At 39.6% G+C, this 24,218-nt stretch overlaps 1 protein-coding gene across 1 annotated transcript in view; it reads right to left on the bottom strand.

The window, feature by feature from the left end:
• Positions 1–24,218, bottom strand: part of LOC117725867 (MAM domain-containing glycosylphosphatidylinositol anchor protein 1) — a 150,709-nt gene that overhangs the window by 57,240 nt on the left and 69,251 nt on the right. Inside the window, exons 5-6 of the mRNA XM_034525735.1 lie at positions 1,708–1,904; positions 463–595 (exon numbers count right to left, since the gene is read on the bottom strand). Coding sequence (XP_034381626.1) covers positions 463–595; positions 1,708–1,904 — 330 coding nt within the window. The remainder of the gene's footprint in view (positions 1–462; positions 596–1,707; positions 1,905–24,218) is intronic.

Raw genomic sequence — 24,218 nt, 5'->3', positions numbered from 1 at the left:
TAACAGGGAGTGTGACAACTGAATTACAGCTGACGGCCCTAAGATGAGCTCTCAGCAGCAGAAAAACAAGACGGATGGGCAATATGGCACATTGGGAGGCAGGCGGCGACATAGAGAGACTGAGGGCAAATGTGAGAGTCAAGGGGTGGAGGTAAAACGAGAGAGACAGAGATTAAAGTATGTAAGAAAATGAGAGGGAGGAAGGAGAATACTTCACACATAAAGAGTGGGGACATTTTAACAATGAGAGAGAGAGAGAGAGAGAGACAGACAGCAAGAGAGACAACGAGCATGCGGAGAAAAGTCCGATGAGACGGGGAATCTGAGAAAGCCGGTGCAAAGGTCAAAGCATGAACTTGATAGCCCAGGAGAACATCTTTGTGAAGGCATGTACACGTTTGTGCACACGCAAGCGTTCATTTATCTTCAAAGTGTTTTCAAAGAATGAATAAATAAACGTACATGTGGCATTTGTGAGCTTGAAGGTGACCGACTTGTCTTCGATGCTACACACGTTGCGGACGGACACCTGGCACGCATAATCGGCAAAGTCTTTGGGTCTGAGGTTTTTCAGCTTCAGCACCTTGGTCTCACCCTGGATGGGATGAAGCAAACATACAAAACAACACCATGTTAAATTAGAAAACATGTATATAAACATGAATCTAAAGATAAATCTAATATGACCACATTTCCATCATAACACACAACATTACATCAACGAGAAAGCTCAAGCTTTTCTAAACTGGGCTATAATCTTGTGTAAAAGTCACTTCAATTTTTGATGAGCCGCACTGTGATAAACAGGGTCAAAGACACACTTTGATAAGCGCACACGCACACACACACACGCGCACGCATACTGTGTTTGTATGTCTGACATGCCCTGATTATCAACTGAAGCATCTCAAATCTACATATAGAGTAATATGTATGATGAATTTCTAACGGCTTTCAAATGGGACCATTAGGCAAATGAAAAGGATCTGATTGTCAGTGCAAAAATAAAAGCTAAAATCATCCATCCTCTCCCTGACCATTCTTAAAACAATATCACTCTCCTCCAGTAGATCTCTTTGTGTCACTCATGTAGACATACACACTCGCTTGGACACACAGAAGCAGTCTCACATCTCGTTTAACATCACTGATCATTTTTCAGATCAAGGTATGTCTGCTACCGTGATGACGGGCCAACATTGTCGGAGGCCGCCCCGGGAACAGCTCTGCTGGCTGGCTAATTGAACTCGAGGGGCACTGCTTTGTGATGCTTTGATGAAGTGGAGGAAAAGGCCGCAGTCGTGCTAACGATTGATAAAGATTAACGGTTCTTGTATTTTCAAGCAGTACCTTTTACGTTTAACATCGCAACAGAAAAGGTTTTCAGGATGAGTACTGTGATGTGTTTGGATGAAAATGACATAATATCAAACAGCGAGTTTGGCTGAGGTTGATACACTCGCACGATCCAATAAATAGCATCCACACCGTGGTGACACAGACAATGGATGTGTGATACTGAACAGGCCTCTAAAGTAAACCGGTCACAAGCCAAGCACAGTGCTTAAACAGTGTGTGTAAACCCTTAATTTTAGAAAATCTGAGAAAAAACACATAAAAGGAAGAGAGAGATTTAGAGGGAATGAACTGAGGACTGAGAGGAGAGCAGAAAGCCGGACGTGACGTAAAACCCGTGTTTGCATGAACCTGAGTGTAAAGCGGCTCGTAGATGTCCACTCCGTTGTCCTTGCTCTGTTCAATGAGCATGCTCCCACGTTTCCAGATAAATCGTGCGGGAGGGTTGGAGTTGACGGTGCAGCGCAGGAACACCGTCTTCTCCTGGTAGTAACTGCCACGCACATCGCTGATGGTCTGGTGCACCGTCAGAACAGGTATGTCTAGGTCTGCAAAACACAGCGAAGGAGCACAAGATAAAATCACGAGGAGTCATGTAATGCTACAGGGGGAGAGCATTGGTTATTTTACACCAGAAGCGTGGTCATTAAATAAGGCCTTATTGTGCCACAAAGAAAATCCAAAAGCAAGAAAATCACCCTGTCCAGTTTTATATTAAAAAAAACTAATTCTTCAGAGCATGCACATTTAAAATAACCTTCAGCTTTTATGCTGCTGTCGCCTTTGCTGTGCAAAACATTGACAATTTTTTTCTGAGGCATGGATGACATTTGGTAACTCGGACACTACTGTAAAGAAAGGCAAACAAGTGCTGTTTGTTGGCTGAATTGCCCACACACACTGACCAAAGAGCATCCAAACAGTTGCCTATTGATCATGGCTTCTAACGAGCACAAATGCACAATCTGTGTTTCACCATTTCCCTCTCCGGCTGTGACGCTCTCACACATCATTTTTTTATATATTTCTTCTGCCATTTTGATCTCTTTCCCCCACACTTGCCTTGTTTCCCTGTACATTTCCTTCATGGGGGTGTCATCTCCCTTTTCCTCCAGTGGATAGGATTTGAGCTGCTGTCACAAGCACGGAGGCTGCTCTCCCCTGGTTTCTGCCATCTCTCCAAAAGTCACTGACACTTTCACTCCTCATCACTATCCCTCCCTTCTCGATCCCCTCCTCCTCGCTCCTTGCCTCTATCTCTTACAGGGCAGAGTTGTGTGTGTGTGTGTGTGTGTAATCACAATTCTTTGCAGCCCAATTGGAATGTTGCGCACTTCAAACATCACAGAAACAATTTCTGCCAACAGCAGGGTAGCCTTTTCCCCACTTTTCCTGCCTTTCTTTTTTAGCGCTCTCCTTCGCATGTTTCTCTTCTCTGCCCCTGTCCTTCACTTCCTTCCTCCTGTGTCAACCATGCTGCACCCTATCAAGAAGGCATGATGCAAGCTATAGAAAAGAGGTGAGCTGGCAGTGCAGCTACTATGTCCAGCCGGCTCCCGCATGATCCAGGAAGGAGGCAGGTACTTCTTTGGTTGCGACGTTTCAGAGGTACGATGTGTGGATAAGCATGCTTGATTTTTGAGTTCCGTTAAAAAAAAGGGCATACACAGGCACATGCATACACACACACACACACACACACACACACGATCGCATCTGGACCTCCATAAGTGTGTGTGAAGCCTCAGCACAGCATCAGAGCCTTTCTGTAGTCTGAAGGTGAAAGCTCCGGGTCAAGACTGGCACACAGAGGCAACTTGAACTGGTTCGAGTTTTCTTTCTTAAATAAAAGGTGAGTCACAAGGGCATGGTAAGACTGTCAAATTCTTGCATGCCTTAAAGCTAGGTACAGTGTGCTGAAACTTTGCCTGAATGTGACGGGAACGTAGCATGAAATGTAGCGTACCAGAATGGGTACGACACTGAGGCTATCGTGTGGGTCTACGGATGTTTCATCCAATCATCTTCACAATAGTTTAACAACAATAAAATTAGAGCAGCACAATATTCTGAAGGGCTTTAACGTTACATTTTGTATGTATTCTGAGTGTTTACCTGTGCTAAAAAATAAGGAAATATATGATGAATATGCAACTTCAATTAGGTCATTATTCAGTGCTACTGTAAGTTGGTTTTGGAATTCCATTAAAATATTAGATATTACATGTGGCTAATATACATATTTACCTTTTAAAACAAGTTGCATGCTACAGTCAATATTCAGTATTTCAGCATTTGAAAAAAAATAAAATTAGATTTTCACAGATCATCTGCAGCACATGGGGAATCCTAGCTGACTAATGCCCCGATAGTATGTACGTGTGTGTGTGTGTGTGTGTGTGTGTGTGTGTGTGTGTGTCAGAGAGTGAGTGAGAGTGACTATCTGCTGTCATTCTGTCTGTTTCCTGACACTACAGATGTGATGAATGAGGAGAAAATGGGAAAGTGACATATTGACACAGACAGAAGCAGATACAGACAAGTAGATTCTCAAGCACATCACTTAACTTGAATTGGACAAACACTTTTGAGTCCCTCAGTTCACATTGTGTCATCATAAACGGCAAGAATAGTGTATTATTAGCAAACATTGGAAAACAGAATTTATTCACACTGTATCAACTCAATGTAAACAGTATTTGTGCAGTGCAGAAACTAAACTAATATTGAACGAAATTCCCATTGGACCACACACACACACACACACACATTCATCTTCCTCCTGCTGCCCTTATATTAAAGGATTCATGGTCATGGATAAAACGAAGACGAGCCCTCGACAGCTTTTTTTTTTCAAATGACAATTGTGTTGTAAAGCTTCCACAATCCAATCTCCCAGGGTAAGTCTAACTTTACTCAGGTTGGGCCCTTAAGTAAATAGAGACACAAGATGAAACTGCAAGTGTACAGAAACAGAATATGAAACTTTAATGAAGCTTCTGATTTCCCCAATGTCCTGCCTTTGCAAACAGCTTAGATCAGTTGTACTTGCTGCTTTTGTTAGCCACAGCTTTTAATGCACTGAGGGTCTGGCATTGTTTTCCACACAGACACCACACAGTGGAGCTGACACAAAGACATTTTAGTTCTCCTTTGGAGTGTGGCCCTTAGCTTTGACGAACACATGTGGAGAGGGCACACAATCTAATATATTTTATAAAGGGAATACTGTGTGATAAAAAGTGACCCCAGCCCTCTTCAACCCAATGATAGCTAGTAGGAATATATGATCATTTCTTATTCATGTTTGTCCTCGCAGACACACATATTTGCTCTGGTTTATATCATCGTTGTAAAATCTGTTGATGTGGGGTATTAAAGGGGATTTGTCTTAATAAGAAAACAATATATTTATGCTACTTTTCTTGCTCAATTATCAATGACTAAAATATTCAATGAACATTGTTTGTGTTGTATTTTTACTGAAATACACAGTTTCTTTTCCACTCGATTAAAATCACATTTGACCAAACAGTAACTTATTCCTATTTCACTTATTACTGATTTTTACACAATAGTGTGCATCATTTGGACAGTTTTTGTGCTTTATTGTATTTCAGTTTACATTGGGAGAGACTGGAAGGATGAGGAATACAAATAATACTGTTTTACTCAAGAAAACACTAAAACTGGGCTCTAGTCACCTGAGTTACCTAGGTTACTTGGATCTTTGGATGTTATTTCCAGCATATAGTCAGACAGCATGCTGGATACTGGAATACTGTGACGTCTATAACAACTAAGACTTTAATGGCTGTTATTCTAACCCCCTCATACTGACATTAATGGCAATCACCTCAGTTAAAATCAAACTTCATGAATATTTTAATTAATTTTTTTAAAGAAAATAATAAAAAGGCATATCTCCAGCATGTTGGGTTATCTGACTGACAACACATATATTCAAACAGGGAGACACTGCGTTTCAAACCAGATCCAGATGCCTCTTAATGACATCCATTTATCATAAGAGATAAACACTGTCAAGTATAATACTTGCATTTACTCAGAATATAATGAAGTCTCAGTTCATCTCAATTATATAAAAAGTATATAATATAAACAGATGCAGCAAACCTCTTATGGCAGCAAGTGCTCCAAAATTACCGACTTGTTCGAGTTATTCCCTGAATGGTTAGACAAGAGTGCAATTTTGGTCAGGTATTCCAATTGTTTGCTCTTGAAAATGAGTGTGTTGCTTTGATGCAAACTTCAAGGCACACTAACTAGCAGAAAGCAGTGCTCTTGAACAGACCAGGTTTGCTTGTTATCTGAGGAATCAGATGATCAGAATTGTGATCAGATTTACAAACTCAGATTGTCTCGTGACGACACCGCGAGTGAAAGCAATAAGTGAGAATGGATGGCAAAAGGAACAAAAAAATCAAAATGTTCTGTAATAACCATCAAACCTTTTTAATCTGTTAATTTCATAACCCTGTGCCAAACATCTAAACCCTGAAGTGTAGATTCAATCTTGACTGACAATGTGGAAGAAATAAAAAAGTCAATGATTTCATTTCTTTATATATAAATATACATATATATGTATTTGTATATGTACAGTATCTTTTATAGACTCCTGGTATTATGACTGCATGCCATCGGTTCTTCAAAATCACTCCTCAAAAATTGCTCCGAAATAACCAGAGTAACCACGGTGAGGCTGGAAACAGAGATTTACTCAGAAGCAATCCATCTGAGCGGTCAGGGTTGACCGAGTGTGTTTTTGTAACAAGTTGACCTCTGCTGGGTGCTTTCCCCTGCAGGAGGACGCCCTGGTCTCCAAATCCTCTTTGATTTCCAATAACATGTCCTGTACTCTAATAGCTCTCTACGAGTAGACGGCCATTAGGGGACCAAAGAGAAGATGACAGGTTCAATTGAGTGTGAGCGTGCAATGGAGGAGAATGAGGTGTGGTGGTCCGCGTGTGTGTGGACGGTTGGGAGGGGGAGATGTGAGTGTGTGAGTAAGGATTGCTTTGTTTCCTAAATTCTGATACTAAGCGGGTATTCTGCTTACCATGTTTATTAATCTAGCATGTTGGCCTGCTAACATTTGCCAATTAGCACAGACCCACCACGTACAGCTGAGGTTTTGAAAGTATTTGATCACAAAACTAAATATTGGACAAATTGTGATTTTGACATGATGAAGGCACGAGATGAATAGTCAAGCAATTGTGACATGGACAATAAAGGAAATGTTTTCTGAGGGATAGTTTGGACATAATAATAACTTGTGCAAAACAGTCTCAAAATTATTAAGTTCCTCATTTAGAGAGCAGCTAAAAATCTGTTTCTACAGAAAAGTCCAAACATATTTCATGTCTGCAATAATAAACGATCATCACACCAACTACAGAAAAACAACAACCCAACTCTTTCTAAGTCTTGTTTTTTTTGCACACACACACACACACACACACACACACACACACACACACACACACACAGTCGTATAGGCTATTCACCACACAAACACACATGCGTTCACAAAGCCACACGCACAGAGAGAACAGCATGTGCATACTGAGAGGCACAAACAGAAGCAGACTTTCCGTTTGATCCAGCTTCGCATCTCGTCAATTATTCAGCATTCTGCTCATAGACATTGCCTTAAAGAGGACATAAAACATGCACGAGGCCCACATTTGAAAATAATGAGAACATTGCCTGTATTTAACATGCAATGTTGAGGAGTAAAGATTGATTTTTGGCAGATTTTCTTTGCTCTGTATTTTTTTAAGTATAATATATATTTCTATAGCTTTTTTTAAATATTGAACTGGGTCGCACAATTTGAAAATGAGAAATTAGCCCAAATCAAATGATCTATAGAGGAGGATGTACAAAACTTAGAATTTGAAACTATCAGAGATCTATTATAGTGAAGAAAAGAAAGCTGTACAGAGAAATACATAAAAGGAGAACATCAAGAGAAGGTGTAGAATGGTACAGAAAATAATAAAAAAACATTTAAAGAAACAGGTGGTAATAAGAAATAGCAGAAAATTGAAAAAATAGTAGGAAGCAGGAAGAAAGTAGCCAGAAAATTAGGTTAATAGGTTATAACCAACCAGAATTTGGGAGGACTTTTAATTAATAGCAAACCTGCAGGACAGTTGTTTAAAATGATGGCATAGATATAGACAGTTGGTGACATGAAAAATTGTTTTCAAAAAAGAAATCCAATCAGTTTCTTCATTGTAGAGTTGAAAAACTATCAGCATATGCCTCTTTATTTTGGCTGCATCGTCCTTTAACTTGTAATTACAAAGAATATGAACATCATTCCCCCTATGAATCCCCCAGTTGCATCTTGTTTTACACCGTGCATTGTTAGGTTCAACAGCAAGATACGGCAGCCAGTGTGAAGAAGAATTACACAGTAAGTCGTTCCCCAAACTCACATTCGTGAATTTGCTGAAAATGGCGCATTTCTGTTGAGCCAGCGCATTATGTACAAGCCTTAATTATGCTTTTGTCAGCAAAGAGCCTGGGAAAAGGTATTAAACATTCATGATGGTGTGACAATATTATTTTAAGGCCATAATAAGACTAATTTGGGCCTGGTTATTTAGTGTGACAGTGTAGCTGCACAGCGATGGTGACAGCAAAGAGGGTGTTAAGGGACAAAGAGGCATAGTTCACTTGCTCAGCCTCTCGGCTAAAATAGCAAATACACACAAATGCAAAAGACACGTGAAAAATGACATGCAGATGCCTACACAAAAGTATGAGCTCACTGACAAATACAAACACATCTCGGCCAGAATAACACATGAATCTCAGTTCCCTAGCTGCAGCGCCCGAGGGCAAAAACAAGAAAGTCCTTCTGTGTCGCTGTAAGTGCCTTCTGAAGTGATCTATGGGGAGCAGAGTGGATAAAGGATGCCCTTCTTACTTCTTCTGTGGTCATGTGGATGCCGGGGTCACGGGGTAACAGCTGGGATCCATGCATCATCAGTCTGAACACTTTTTTTGATGCCAGATTTAAGAAACACAGCGGATGAGGATGTTAAGAGTCAGGGGTAGCTGCCCCTTAAAGGTGGCAAAAGAAACACACTGTTTATTTTACACTTATGCCAGTGCTCACTATCTCTCACACACACACACACACACACACAACCAGATGACACACGTGTGTCCAACCCCTTGGCTTGCTGTGTGGCACTGTGGACCGAAGCGGAAAAAAAGCATATAGAAAACACAACTAGATACACATGCAGTGCTGTTGCTGCTCTTTGAATAATCTTGAGAATGCTATTAAAACCACTGTAACTTCAATTCAGTTTATTTTGTATAGCCCAAAATCTCAAATTACAAATTTGCCTCAGAGGGCTTTACAATCTGTACACATATGACGTCCCTGTCCCAGGAACTCACATTGGATCAGGAAAAACTCCCCAAAAAAAAGAAAAAAATCTTTTACGGGGAAAAAAAGGAAACAATTTCTGTGGATTCCTGCTCAGATACTGACGTTTATTCTGGCACAACATCACATTCATTGTCTGCTGGTAAACAAGAGACAACGAGAGCTCGGTAACTCCCAAGAGAGCAACAGGCTGAAAAACAGAGAATGCACCAATCTGATCACTTGCATCAGTAAGAAGTTTTGATTTGTTTTCTTTTGGTAGTTACAAACTGTAACTAAATTAAACTTTCATGATGAAGTATTATTGTGGGTAAATATATGGTAGAAGAACATCACATTGCTTTACAAACCTGCCAGAACTCATTAAGACAGTACACTTATGAACATGTGGGTATTGAACAAGTATAAGAGCAAGTATGACCACCTTAAAAAACTATTGATCATTTGAACTCTCAGAGAGTCAATGTTCATTTAACAAGCAGAGTTCTTGTTATGTTCTTTACCAGAGCCATACGCTGGCTGTACAACGTTGTAGGTGTCACTGCGATGTAGGAGGGTCCCAGCGCCGAAATGAAAGCATCCATTTACTAATTTTCCATCATTTATATCCATTTTCTAATTTTCCACTTAGTGAAGTAGTGCCACAAACACATTTATATTGTGTTTGGTTTTATCACTGTTTTCTGTATCTCATGTCATGTCTTTCTAATTATGTTAATTTTCTATTCCCAAGCACACATTGATTAACCGCACTGTAAATGTGCCAGTGTTAGCCAGATGTTTCTAGGAGGAGTATGTAAATCAAAAGTGAAATTTGAACCATTGTATATAAAAAGAAAAATCCCCTCAGCTCCACTACAAAATAATATTATCATTTAAGTTGTGAAACGGTTCAATTCCAGCCAAGCCAGTATCATGACACAGTGGTGATTATAAAATAGAATGACAGGTCGAGAGGTCAGTGGATATCACATACATAGCTGGTGGACACAAATACTATTGAAGTTGTGCTAATAAAAAGAGACACTACCGTTACACATGTGGTAATAATACTGGGCAGCAACCTTTGGTATAAATATAACTCAATGACCGATACTGTCATCCGTTCACAATTAGAGCTTCAAGACCTCGAGCAGCAGTATAACCCACTATCTTTACCATCTCATACCCGGAAGGTTGAAGGTGTAGCGGCTCTCAGCGGAAGCTAATAACGAATCCGACCAAAATTGCCCTCGAGCACAACACTGTTAACCCAGCTGCTTACTCGATAATTGTCAAAAAGCTCCAGCGAAACACTTGAATTCTTTAGACAACAAGGATAAAGGAGTATTCATTTTTTTTAAAGTCATATATCTACCTTTTATGCTCTTCGAAAAAAACACAAAATAGAGTATATGTTTCAGGAGTAATCGGAGGTCATGTCATACAATATTTGTGACCTGAGTAGTAATCATCTCATTAACCATTAGGGAGAAGGTGGACTTGATACAGATGTCTGTGGCCTATACTGAAGCAACACTAACCATTTATGTATTCTGGACATAAGGGGATTCAACACATGGCCTTGCTGACATCACAATGATCCATAGGGTCAAAGGTCGCAGGGAAGTCTGAGTTTTTCAATGTAATACAATATTATGAGGTCAACAGCAGATGCTTGTGTCAGAGTACAATTCAATTTACTTGACACATACCTGTGAAATACTATATATAAATTGGTGCAATATACAACAAGGACACTCATAGCTAGATGAGTATATAAACAAATATGATTGAATTTGATGAAATAATGACAATAAAAGCTACTGACTGTCAGGATCTGTAGTGTTGTGTCGTGTTTCCTGTTTTATTTTGAAGTCCTTGTCTCTCGTGTCCTCTGTTTCTCTGCACTTCCTGTCCCTGTGATTGTCTGCCCTGTCCCTGATTGTTTCCTCCTGTGTCCAATCACCTGCACCAGCCCTCTGTATTTAAACCCTGTTCGTGTCTTTCCCCTTTGTTGGTTCGTCTTGTCTAGATTGTTGAAGATCATGTGTGTGAGCCTGTTTTGTCTGTTTGGAATTCAGTGAGCAATAAAGTTGCCTTTTCCCATGTTGACGGCGTTTGGGTCCAGTGTCCTGCAGCTGCACATAACAGACACACACACACACACCAGCATGATTTTTGTATTTCCAGTTCCATTGTTCACGCTCTCTTCTTTGTACATGTCTGGTAGAAATTAAAACGCAATACGCTCAACTCACGATTAATCCTTGACTGGGGGCCGGGTCCTTAATGTCGAGGATAAAAAAGAAAACATAGGACAGCACTCCAATTTGACTTTTTAATATATCTTCATTGCCAGAATACACTCTGAAGCAGGGCGTCCTGCCCAGAACGTCCATGTGGCAATATAAAAAATCCAGACTTTTAACGAGGAGTGCTGTCCTAGTAGTCTTTCCTCTTTTTTTACATGTCTGCAAGTCAATATTTACAGATGCTTTATCTTGAATTGTGTGTCTTTTGTGATAGAGCCCACTACAGTTTGCCCATATTTAGTTTCATATGATACGAGTGAAACACTTTGTGCGGCCAGGTAAGAGCACAATGACAAAAGACAGAGTTTGGGAGGATCTAAGTGTGAGCTGACAGAAAGGACAAAGACAACTCTCTTGCAAAAGCCAGACCCATGAAGGATCTACTCTCAGCCAAAAAATGTCATTTCAGACAACCAACAGTCCTCCAAGTGTCACTTTGGGAACTGCCCACAGGGCAGAGCTAACACTTTGAGAGAGAATAAGCCCACCTGCCTGTGGCTGTGGTGGTTATTGCCTTCTCTCCAGACTGATGTGTGTGCTACTCGCCACCACCGGCTCTGCCAGCACTCACAAAGTGCTGAGCTGGTTTTATGTTCTTGTTTATTTCCAGCTTTCTTTACATTTCTATCTGTTGGAGAGTCTTCCAGTTCTTCTGTACTCTCCCGTGTTTTTCTACAGACAGTGAGATTATTTTCATGCTGGAGCTCTTGCAAACATTTTTCAGATTGAGGTGAGGGAGTATACATGCTGTGTCATTCATTTAGTTTGAAGGTTAAAGGCTTTATTCTATTCTGTTTGCATTTAAAAATGTGTTTTCAGTAGATTATCACATTCAGTGCAATAGTTTTTCTATGTGTTTCGGTGCAGTTTACAACATGCAGTGCAAGTGTATCAAGTGAAGTGCTTTACACTGCCATAAACAAAGACCAGTGAGGAGCCCTTTCACAGATAACTCCCCTTTCACAACCAACTCACTATACATTATTCTCTCTATCCCATTTCTCTTATTTCTCAGGCTCTGCTTACTCAGAACCCAATCACTCTTTCAAGTCCTCTCCTTCCCAAGCTGGACCTTTCCTCCGACTCAGAGAAAACACTCTAGCTTGCAACTGGTAAAGAAACGATCGGGGCTAAAGAATTGCTTCCACTGGTGACGTTGATATTGATTTATTTGATTAGATTTATCTATCGACAAGTTTCCCCTCTTCACGTCTAGTAGATGATGCACAACGGCGGTCACATAGGGAAAAACATTCACAAAAGCTATGACTTTCTTCCTGTAATATTTGTCCACATGTTTCTTATCTTAGAACTTTTCTATGTTTCATGGCAGTCTAATCCTCTAGTCTCTGTTTCCATCCTCATCCTATTTCAATTTTTCTATCTGCCGATACACAGGCTGTGAGCCTGCCCGGAGGCACCTCCCATACTTTATAACACTGCCTTCATTACCCAGCCCGCTGCAGCCGGCCATAAATGAAAAACTGGAGGTGTGGGAGGAGGGAAGTAAAGGAGAGGAATGGGTCAAATGCACAGGACGAGTCAATTATGAACGAGGTAGTAAAGGTAAAGATGGCACAGGAGAGACTGAGAGAGTGAGCAGGAGAGTGAGCAAGGTACAGTATTCAGAAAAAAAGTGAGGAAGAGCACAGCCATGAAATCTAACTTGGAAGTTATTGGAGACTGGGTGGAAAAAAATACCTCCGCCATAATATAATATTACAATTTGCCTGGCCTTATGGCATTGGTGAATACAGATGCTGCCCACTGGGGTCTTTGTCATGGGAGAAGTGGCTAATTTGAACAGCCAACCCACCTGAGAGGGCAGTAAAAAGTATTAAAGGAAATAAAATGAAAGGTTCACCCTCAGTGGTTTAGATCCACATTTCCATCTCATAGCAGGTTATATGTGTCAGAGAGAAGTCCCACTTGCTTATGTAAGGACAGCTACCAGCGGAGGAGTTAGCTACAGTATATGTACAGGATTGACTGTTAATTTCCCTCAAATGAACTACAACCCAGAGTAGAAATAGAGCCGCTGCAGCTTTAAACAAATACAACGTATGATAATAATTCAAACCTGCTATCATCCTTGCTACTGAAATTAGAGCTTATTTTACCCTCATTCCACTCCAACACATCGTCAATAATCGTCCCGGAGGGTCCACGGGTGCAAAGAAATTCATGACAGCAGAGTGAAAAGGGACGAGCTGAAATTCGGATGAGCTTTATTGACTGGATGATTAAAGAAAATTGCTGGACGTCCTAATTACTGCAACATCATGGACATGCTATGACGGATTGAATGAAAGCCATCAGCAAACCGTAAGGTCATTTAAATGACAGGGGAAGTGAGTGATACAAAAATATTCTCTTATTGCCTCTTAAGAAAGATCAAGGGTACAATCTCTGCAGAGATGACAACAAATATTGTTTTAATATACTAACATACTAATGTGAAATGTCTTCCCTTCACGTCCTTTCTTTTACGTTGCACCACAGTGAACCCACCATCAGACACTTGAGTTATGCCTCATTCCAGTGTAATGGCTATTTTCCCTGAAAAAATATCAGTGTGTACTACAAGGGCCTGTGGTAAGGTCAGGATAATTTCAAGCATACACTGCATGGTGTAACCTTCATAGAGAAGAGAGAGTCAATAAATAAGGGATGAAAAAACAAAGCTGAAGGAAGAGAGAGAAAAGAAAACCACTTAAGATATAACTTAAGATGAAGCTGACCAAACGATGGCGACACGTGGAGTGGTCGTATCTCCTCATGGACTGTAGGACAGCTTATAACCAAACCACACTCCCACCTACTGTGTGTGTGTGTGTGTGTGTGTGTGTGTGTGTGTGTGTGTGTGTGTGTGTGTGTGTGTGTGTGTCTGTGTGTGTGTGTGTGTGTCTGTGTGTATGTCGGCCTCGGATGATGGTCCTGCTACTAAATGCTTCAATCCCCTTCAGGTGACACAAATTCAGTATAGATAATTTATGAGCCAAATAAAAGGAAAAATAGATTTTAGGATATGAAAAAATAGAATTCTAAGATTCCAATTTTGTTCTTAGTGGATTTAATACATTTACACATTTATGTCTGTCAGAATATCTCTTTCACATATATTCTTTTATATCCCCCCTCTCTATCAATGTCAGTCAGCCTTTTAGAGCAGTAAAACACTTTTTCTTTTCTTGTCTTCCCCGAAAAAAATATATATAAAAGCCTTACTTTACTCTATGTATGAGAAATCGGCAAATTGCCAACAAAAAACCCCCACAGTTCTTAGGCATTTTTAATATTATCATGTCAACATCATCATTTTTTTTTTTTTTTACTATTTGCAACTACGCTTTATATTTCATTGTGTTGATGGGCTTTCTGTCCTTTCTCTTCTCTTCATTTATATAGCCTCTCTCCTTCTCTCGTTCTGCCTCACTCCCTCTCTTTCTTTCTTTTCTCGCTGTTTTACCTCTCTCCGACTTCACACTGTACTTTTTGTCTTTGTCAAACATACTTTATGTTGAACAAATCCTTTAAAGTAGCGCTGCTTTTAAAGGGGTTAGCCATGATGTATTACCTCAGTGTGGAAGGGTGGGACATTGGTGACCCCAAACTGTCATGGAAACCCATGTCAGATGTTGTCAGTGACTCACCACACACTCAACCGCTCAATGGGAACTCTGGGTAAGGAAACTCGCAGTGGGAAGCACATGCATGCATATATACACACAGTCACTTAAACTCATTCTATCAAAACCTCATAATTTAACACATTCGTGTAGGGAGGCAAATACATAGACACACAATATAGAAAGACACACACACACACATACACACACACACACACACACATTAAGCGACTGTAGGTCACCCATATACTACACTCACAAAGCAACCATATTGCCTCTGTTCTAACTCCAAGGGTTCAGTCCCTTGGAGTTGAATTTGTGGATTGGTAGATTTTGAGATGAATCTAATCTCTAAGGTATTTTAGGAAACCAAAATACTTTGTGTGTTGATCCACATGCTCTACAAAAGGGGGCTCTAGATGATGGGGAAAATATAGCTATCACACAGCAATGATTTGACAAAAGGGAAACCTCTACGAGAATGGCTTCTGTCAGGGTGTGAAATCGATCTTTGTGCCTCATTGATGGTATCACATATATTAAAGTTTTTTTGTTTTAAAATAAATAATATACAAACAACGCCCCCAATAAGATTATGTGACTCTGGTTCAGGGTTTCCGTAACAGTGAAAATTGAATGCGCTTATGATCGTGAACGGTTTAAGCAGATGTGTGTGGTGTGTTTTGAAGCGTAAAGCAGGAACATCTTTGAGAGATTTCACAGACTGTGATGACAATTCCTAAAGTGCTCTTAAGAGAGGCCGTTAGAGCGATCTAAACGATATCTAAAACTTGTATCTGTGAGACACTGCTGGGCCAAATCAATCTGACACACCTAGATGGTGTTTATGTGGATGAATGAGGCTGTTGTGACAGTGTAATTGTAACATATCATATTAAGCATATGTCTGGCAAGTAATGGCAGGCTGATTGTGGTCTGTGCTCATCACCTCCATCTGTTCATCCATCTGTCTACACAAATATAGCTTATGTGCAAGCAAACTATGAAACTTTTCAAGTCGCACTAATTGGGGACCTTTGATAAGGCTGTGTTAAAATGGCCTAATTAATTATGTGATACAATGCTGATTGTCATTAGACATTGTAGCGGCCCCTCTTTATAAATGCCTAGTTCAATGAACCTGCACTGCTTATTTGAAATCCTCTACAGTAGTAACATCCCATAGGTTCAATGTGACGGCCCTCTAAAACAGCTTCCAGACAAACTTAAATCAATTAGGATCAGATTTCTATCGCAGCAGGGCCTCAAATTGCCTGACGTAAGTGAAACACGGGTATCTCGTGTGACACTTTCCCCCAGGAGCTGATGCAAACCTTAATAATCCTAATGGGACATAGTGATACTGTTAACACTTTATGTCAGCCATTTTATTGAGGAAATGGCACCAAGCTAATTACAACAGCGTCTGCATGCCTGTTATGGGCTGATTTTAAGCTGCTCACACCCACCCTGTCAGAGGGGAATCAATACAGATCAATACACACAAGAGTTATATATAACCTTGGCTGAAGTGACAATAAAAGGTATCTTAGAGCAGTCGCTTTCAATATTTAAATCTCTACAACCATGAAAAACATATGGCCGCTTTCAAAATGGTGTTTACGATTGAAGCTGAAACTGTTGTTTTGGAGGATTTGAACCATTAACTCCTTCCCAAAAACAATATAATTAACCCAATCTCAAACATTCCATCACACAATTCAATAAAACACCTGCCAGGTGTGCTGGCTGCACCTTTGGTACTTCTCATCCTGCATATAGTCCTCACGAAAACCCTGCGTGACTTACTGCTCTATAATTGTCCCGACTGAATGGTCCTCCAGGGAATCCAAATGACCTCTCACAATATAGAGAGACTATGACTAGAGCGGGAGAGAGGACATCATTCCTGCATAATGGACTAAGTAATTGGCCCAGAGCAACCGCACTGATGTTTAAGGAACGAAAACAGATGTTGGATACACTCTGGGTCAATCAGATGACTTTTTTACTCGCTGCTTGTTCATTTGAAGCACTTCACCTGTCTGACCAATTCTTTACAATTACTCTGAGGACCTTTCATCTAAAATGAAGAATTTGATACTGACTGACTAAATATCCTACATATGTTAACAATTTCTATATAGTTATTCTTCATGCGTGTAATCGGAGCCACTGGGTCGGATTCCACGCAAAATCAGATGAAATCATGCAGGTTCCCCAGAAACTCCTTTAGCTCAGACTCTAGCGGGCCTCCGGCAGCGACTCGCCATTCATACACAGACCCAGATCACTGCCTCAGTGGAAGGAGTAGAGTCCGGGAGCAGAGCTTCTTCACCTTTGTGCCAACACAGACTTCACGCTCGTGGAGGCCCAGACTGTATTGCACGGGAGAACCAGAACCGCAAGGTTTTCTAAAGGCACTGTGGTACTCGGAAACAGTTCTTGACTAGTTCATTGTTTGGTAAATGTGAAAACTATGGAGGCCAACAGCACAGATACAAAATGTATGTATCTTGGACACTTGGACAAACGGTGGCACTGCCTCCTGGTATTCTATTTAGTCCAGTACAAACAGTGAAGGACAAATCCACTGTTTAGCAAGTTCAGGGCTTAATGGGCTGACTTAAAAATATGCAGCTCTATTAAAGAATGCCAAAAAAAACTAACAAACAAGAGAGTTTGTTGCAATTGAAGAGAATCAAACCCACTTTGAGAGATTAGAGAAGTCCCCATGGAAATTAAATCGACAGTGTACGTTTAAAGGTTAGACTTATAACAGCCCCGTTATGCAAATCAGTGTAATTTGTAAACATAGCTTTATGCGAGTAGCAGGTTTTATGATAACCACATTAAACTGTAAAAATTAGTGCCTGTAAAAGATGAACAAATCTGACCTGTAATTATATCACATCTATCAGACAAATGACTATGTTTTTAATAGCAGACCATGAAGAAAAAAAGCATTATTTAATAAAAAAAGAAGTGTGATGTATCATCGGAGCTATCACATTTGACACATAGACATTCTTTCCCTTATGTGGGATTATTACTGATGAATAATAAAACTATGAATTAAAACACATTTTCAAGCATTGCAAATAGAAGGTATGATATTTGCAACATAATGGCTTCGGGCTTCTCACATTGGCTACCTCTGTATGAATGTTTCTCAAGGCTGAAGGTGGTTTTATTGTCAGAGTGAGAGCTTCCTCTTTTCAAAGACATCTTCCCTGTTGAATATTTTATCTCACAAGCATTTAGCTAAACGTTGCTCTCGAGAGGAACTTACAGTAAAATTAAAAAATATCAATTTTTGTAAGTGTCACAAACTGTAACATGACAAAAATTCCAATACTAATTTGATACAATGAGCAAGAAAAAATATCTCACAAGATCAACCCTGTGAGGTTATAAAAAGGAGAGAGGATTAAAAACAATTGATCAAACAAGTTGTGGGATTCATTTAAGTGCTGTTTGGTTTGATTCATATTGACACAGAAAAACTATTATCTGCAGTAGTGCTTTCTTTGATATCTCATTATGTTCCTGCGTCAAGGTGATACCAACTGACCTGGAGAAGATGCACGTCAGGTTGTAAAATATGCTTTTTGCTTGAAGTCAATGGCTAATAATCAATCCAACCTTCTAACTCTCTAACTCTCTCTCTCTTTCCCTCACATTGTACAAGCACACACAGTGCCAGGCAGCAGAAGAAAATAATTAGGCCAGGGTGGCTGTCTGAAGCATAAATAACCATTAGTAACAGAGCTTATACATTACATGCTGTCTTTACAAAGGTAACTGGGGACTGATGAGTAGGGCACAGAGAAACCACAGATCTCAAGAGGAACGTGCTCCTCTTTCACCTCCACTGTATTTACAGCAGTTAGAGAACATAGAGGACCGCTAGCAGCGTCAATACATGTTAGCATACATCAAGCACAAATGGAAGTATTCAAGTAGTTTGGCTTGTCTTTTCAAGACTCCCCCGTTTCTACTTATGGTACTTCCACACCTGCTTACAATTACCAAGAATGACTGAATCAGGGTGCATTTTCAGCTGAAATTCAAAAAACAATTAATCAGCAACATTGTACACTGAAAATGAAACACAACAAACTGCAACCTGCAAAGGGATGCTTTCCCCATTACTGGTTGATGTTCACCATCTTACAACAACACAGGAATTTGTACTAATTTCTATTTTAATGTTAACTAAACTAAAAAGATCCTGGCTTTTAAAAGAAAAATCCCTGAAAACATTATAAATTAAATCATATTGAATTCTATGTTGAAACAGCATTCTGGTCAACATGTCACATGCAGTAATAAGAGAGAAATGTTATTTCAAAAAGACCACCACAATCAATACCTGCAGTAATGTCAAAATAGCTTATTTCATATTTAGTCTCATTAGAAGACAAACTGTTACAACAATGTAAACATTCCAATTACTGTTAACAACTGTTTAAAACTACTTAAAAAGCCAAAGAAATCACCCATGCTATACTTTTTCACAATGTTAAAATGTACAATCTGTAATTATACTGTAATGCCAGTAGTGTGACTATAAACATTATTTGTAATCAAGCTTTTCTCATCATTGAATCCAATCTAGCCACGCAGTGCAAACATGTGACTGCATGCACACATAAACAGAACAGTGCATAACAAAAAGGAAATGATATTCTTATTATAAACACACCCAGGAGAGGCTTGCCTTTGCCTTCTGAGAACTGAAAATAACTCCAAGGTCAGTGAGCTTCCATTAGGGATTTATACCATAGCAAACTGCTAGTTAATTAGGCCTAATGTGAGACAATTGTCGGATTGTTGGCTTGCTCCCTTGGAGATACAATGCAATGCACTGCTGCTTTTACAGACTCTTTCAGATTAAAAGAAAGCCTGTTTTTTGCCCTAATTTAGCCGGCAAACGTTGTCAACTACGCACGCTTCTTCAGCAATGCTCTAATACGCGTGGCCAGCTAAGCCACATTACCACTGAGCAGCTTTTCCGAAGAGCTTTCCTAAAGTGCCTCACACTGATATCTGATAAGAAAAGGTGCTGTTGTAATACAAAGTTGTGACACTGGTAACAGAAGGTAAGTGGCAACACCACGTCTGCAACAATGGCGTTGACATTTTTCTCTATAAGCTACTGTCATATTCTCAGGTGAAGACGGATTCTTGGGAAATTAAAGAATTCTGTAATTATCAAGACTCGTCCGCAGCAGACACAACACAACATGCCAATCTAGTACAGCTCGATGAAGAGAAGTATGACGTGTGATCATTACACAGATACAAGTGCTTAGCGACAAACATTTGTTCAGATCATGATACAGGTTTTTTAATGTGTTTTAGCTACCTTCAATCGGTTTTCATGAATGTATATACAGTACGGAGATACATAGATATCACATTGAACAACATCCCTGCTTTTATATTACATTACTGTTGTGTGGCTGCCCAATTGCTAGGGAGAAATGTTGGTACGTTTCTGAAAACTACGGGTATGTTGTGTGGGGATGTCTTGGCCCGATAAGAGGCATGTGGATGGGAAGCTCAAAGAAACACAAGGACCAACCAGGAGACTGTTGTTGGTTTCTAATGTAAAACCAAAAGTAACCTTGAGTTTGAGTAACCTTGAGTTTACTGAAAGTCTGCTATGTGCACTAGTTATGTATTGATTAAAACAAACCGTGACCTTTTTTCCAACCTTAACCAAGTAGATTTGATGCCTACATCTAAGTTCCACAATGATAAAGAAGGGCTTATTTGCAATTTGGTATGAGGTTAATAGTAAATGTATTTTTGATTCAGAAACGCATATTTTTAATGTATTGCAGAAATGTAAATTGTGTGTGTTGCACATATTAATGCATAGGCAAACAATATAAACATCACTTTGACTAAAATGTGTTGTTGTAACAGTTCAGCTCCACACCTTCTTTCTGTTAATAGTTGTTTTCATTATATCTGTTTGTCTATTAACTCTCTTGTCATTTCAGACCCGGTCATTCACACCTCATCATCCTTCATTCCCTTCACCTGGTTCTCACGCCCATCTCACCTGCAGCCCATTCCCTCGTTAGTCCCTCACTACTTAGGTTCCCTCACTTGTCCTCTGCCAGATTGTCTTGTGTTTTGAGACAAAGTTCTCCAGCGTTCCGTAGTCTGTGTCCCTGTTTCTGTCTGTTCTGTTCCTGCCGTTACTCCAGTAAAGGATTATTATTTGCTTACTCTGTTTCGTCCATTGTGCTTGGGTCCCTGGTCTTCGATCCGTGACAGTTGTATTTTAGGATATTGAAAGATAATTAATATGCATTCACCATATATAGAATATAGGGCTGGATGATATGGACAAAATATTCTTTCGTGAAACATGTTATTTTATATCTCAATAATGTTATATATTATGATATAGCGGTTTTCTGGTAATAAAATTAATAAATCTTACTATATATATATAAAAAAGTAACCACACAGTTTTGTATACTCGTGTGAAAAATAGTACTGACTGTACTCTCATACAATTCAATACATCATATTGAATTATGACCTAGTCCTAGTAGAATAATATAGAATAATGTGTGGTCAAAGAAAAAGAAAAAAAGTACAGAAAACTAAAAACTAAACCAGTGTAAATATAGATCTGCCATATGGTTGGTATGAATTGATATACCGTGCAGTGCACCATAATGCTGACACAAGAGGCAAAACAGATAAACAGTGAGCTAAATAATTAACTCCCTCATAAAGCAGATATGACCTTGAAGCTGAATGTTGCGTGGGAACTAAACATCTCTCCTTTGGTTTTATCCAGAGGACTTTAGATATCAGACAGATGAACTTAATCAAAAATAAGTATTCATGAGGAACAGGACAATAGTTCCTTCACCTTTTCATATCTCCCTGCTTCCCCATATCGATGGAACATCTTCTAGCTGTTCAGTCATAAAAATAGGATGCACTGTGGGACTAAATTAGATTTTATTGAAAGAGAGGTGTATTATTCTCCTGCGACAATAGTCCTCCTGTTGCTGCTTTGCATACACTTGTCAAGCACATACACAGACACACTCACTCCCTCACTTGAACACGCTGTACTAATTAATTTTTCTCTGAAATACACACAGCCTCCTTTTGCCTATAAAACACACAAAGATGCAAACAAACATACACACATTCAGCATCTTCAAGTCCGTTCATCTGAAAGAGACTGCGCGAATATATGTGATTGGCAGTGAAATCCACCTTCGTATTCCATCACATTAGTTCTGAACTGGATCTGACAATGGTATGATAATAATCTGGTAATAGTGGAGATGATAATAATCATATTATCTTCTTACAAAGGTAAAATGAGAACTCAGAGAAGCTGGCTCCACATATGGTGCAGGTATATTTTCTTTTATGTCATATAGTGAGTCAAATGATCTCATTTACATATTTGACTGGAGGTGAGATAGTGGTAATGAGAAAATGTTAGATGCAGAGTGAGGAAAGAACATGACCGATAGGCCTCTCTATTAGGGTGCATATTCTACCACTTAATGTAGAATAGTTTGCACAGCTCTCCCTTTTCTATCAACTGCTATCTGGGGTCATGAGAAGTTCACGGACAACTATCAGTATATTTTTTTTAAACATTACTAAGGAGACATGAGTAAAACCAGCGTTTAGTGACATCTACTATTCAGTTTACTAAGCTGCCATTTAGGAATGTATAAAGTAAAACTCCCTAAAAGGCTTCCATGCACATAGACCGCTTGTTGGCCTTTGTAATGTTAAAATCAGATGGAAGCAAGAAAATAATGTCAACAAATTTCATTATACTACAGGACTTCCTTAAAAAAGGAAAAACATTTTGGACAGTGTACACCATGTGAATGCACCTCTGTGTCAAAACACAAGAGCAACTTGTTAAGAGTAGTGTGAAGCTGGTTGTTCATCATCAACAGCAAAACATTCAATGTAGCGCCAATACAATCTTTTCTGAAGGAGAGAGCCTTGACGAGGCGATGCTGGTGTGAACATCAAAGTTCAAGTAAAACTTGGAAAACAAATGGTGTGAAAGTGAAAAAACATTAGTGTGTGTGCTTCTGTTGATTGTCGATGCTTTATTTATAGCTTCAAGTACATTGCTGCAGCCGGGTACATTTGTAAAAGGTATTTACAATGGACGTTTTAAAAGGATCGGCTCATATTTTCAAAACTCACATCATTTGTGCTTCAACAGTGTTTCAAGGTAACACCAGCACCTCCACTCCTCCTTGATTTACGTCATGTAACTACTCCACCCAGTGGGACCTAAACCCCGAACCCTGACAATGTGCACCATATTTAACTCACTGAGCTCCAGTACAGCAGAACCATAATTATCACTCAAGTGGAGCATTTTTTACTTTTAAGCATGTAGCCTTTGGAACTGACTGCCCCAGATATCTACTGACAGCCCCACAATGCATGCAAATCACAATGTGGATGTTCAGTCTAGGTATTCGTTGCTCGGAAGTCTTCTACAGAACAAGATTTCCATATAACTATACTGCCTTCTTGTACTGTACTATAGTTCGAGGGAAACATATTTCCTCTCAGATTTCGGTCCTAGTTTTAATCACTTGATTGTTAATTGAAACAAAACAAAAATGCAAATTAACTACTTGGTTAGGTTTCATAAAGAGTAATGGTTTGGCTTAAAATAAGTATGATTGTTATGTTATTTAAGTCACAGATGACAATGGTTAGAAACGTATTCGTGGTACGTCCAAACAAAATGTAATCTGGCACAAAACCCATTCCCTCAAAATATAATTGACGATGTAGTTTTGTTTAATGGCAACGTCATTTTTTATGAATGGATGTCTCCGACAGGTTAATTTCTGCCGGACAACACACATTCAAGATCTATTATTGCCTTTTTCAAACCTCATCAAACACCTTTCACGTCAGCTCCATCAGATTGCGTAGGTAGGTTTTTCTTTATCACAGAAGAAACTCGTACCAAATGCAAACTCATCCTGCTAAACTAACACACAAACACAGTGTCAGATTATCCTGCGTGGATGTCTGTGGACTGTCAGTGGGAGGAAATCCAAATGACCACGGGCAGAACATGAGGACTCCAGCTGGGTTCAAATCCAGCCTTCTTATTGTGAGGTGCTAACCCTAAGCCAATGTGGCAGTTGTATCCATTTTACACTGTTAGGACAATATTATGGTTTACTTAGATTTTTCTTACTGTTAAAGGCAACAACAATAATGGAGGAGGGAGAAAGATGAAACTCTGCAGTTTTTTTTAAGGGAAAGATACGTTTACAAGTTGGACTAGAAATGAGCTGCTATTTCCTACTCATTGTGTGTAGCAGCATGTGTCCACACTATATTTCCAGGACATGGAGGTTTGAGGGGGATGAGGTCTTGGACAGAAATGCTTGCTCTCTATTTCAAGCCCACTTATCAAATGCATTACATTTCAAAGATGTCACAGTGGGG

Source organism: Cyclopterus lumpus, chromosome 3 (assembly GCF_009769545.1).
Source record: "Cyclopterus lumpus isolate fCycLum1 chromosome 3, fCycLum1.pri, whole genome shotgun sequence".
Lineage (NCBI taxonomy): Eukaryota > Metazoa > Chordata > Actinopteri > Perciformes > Cyclopteridae > Cyclopterus > Cyclopterus lumpus.
The sequence above is the reverse complement of the archived record's forward strand: the minus strand, read 5'-3'. Positions and strand labels throughout refer to the sequence as shown.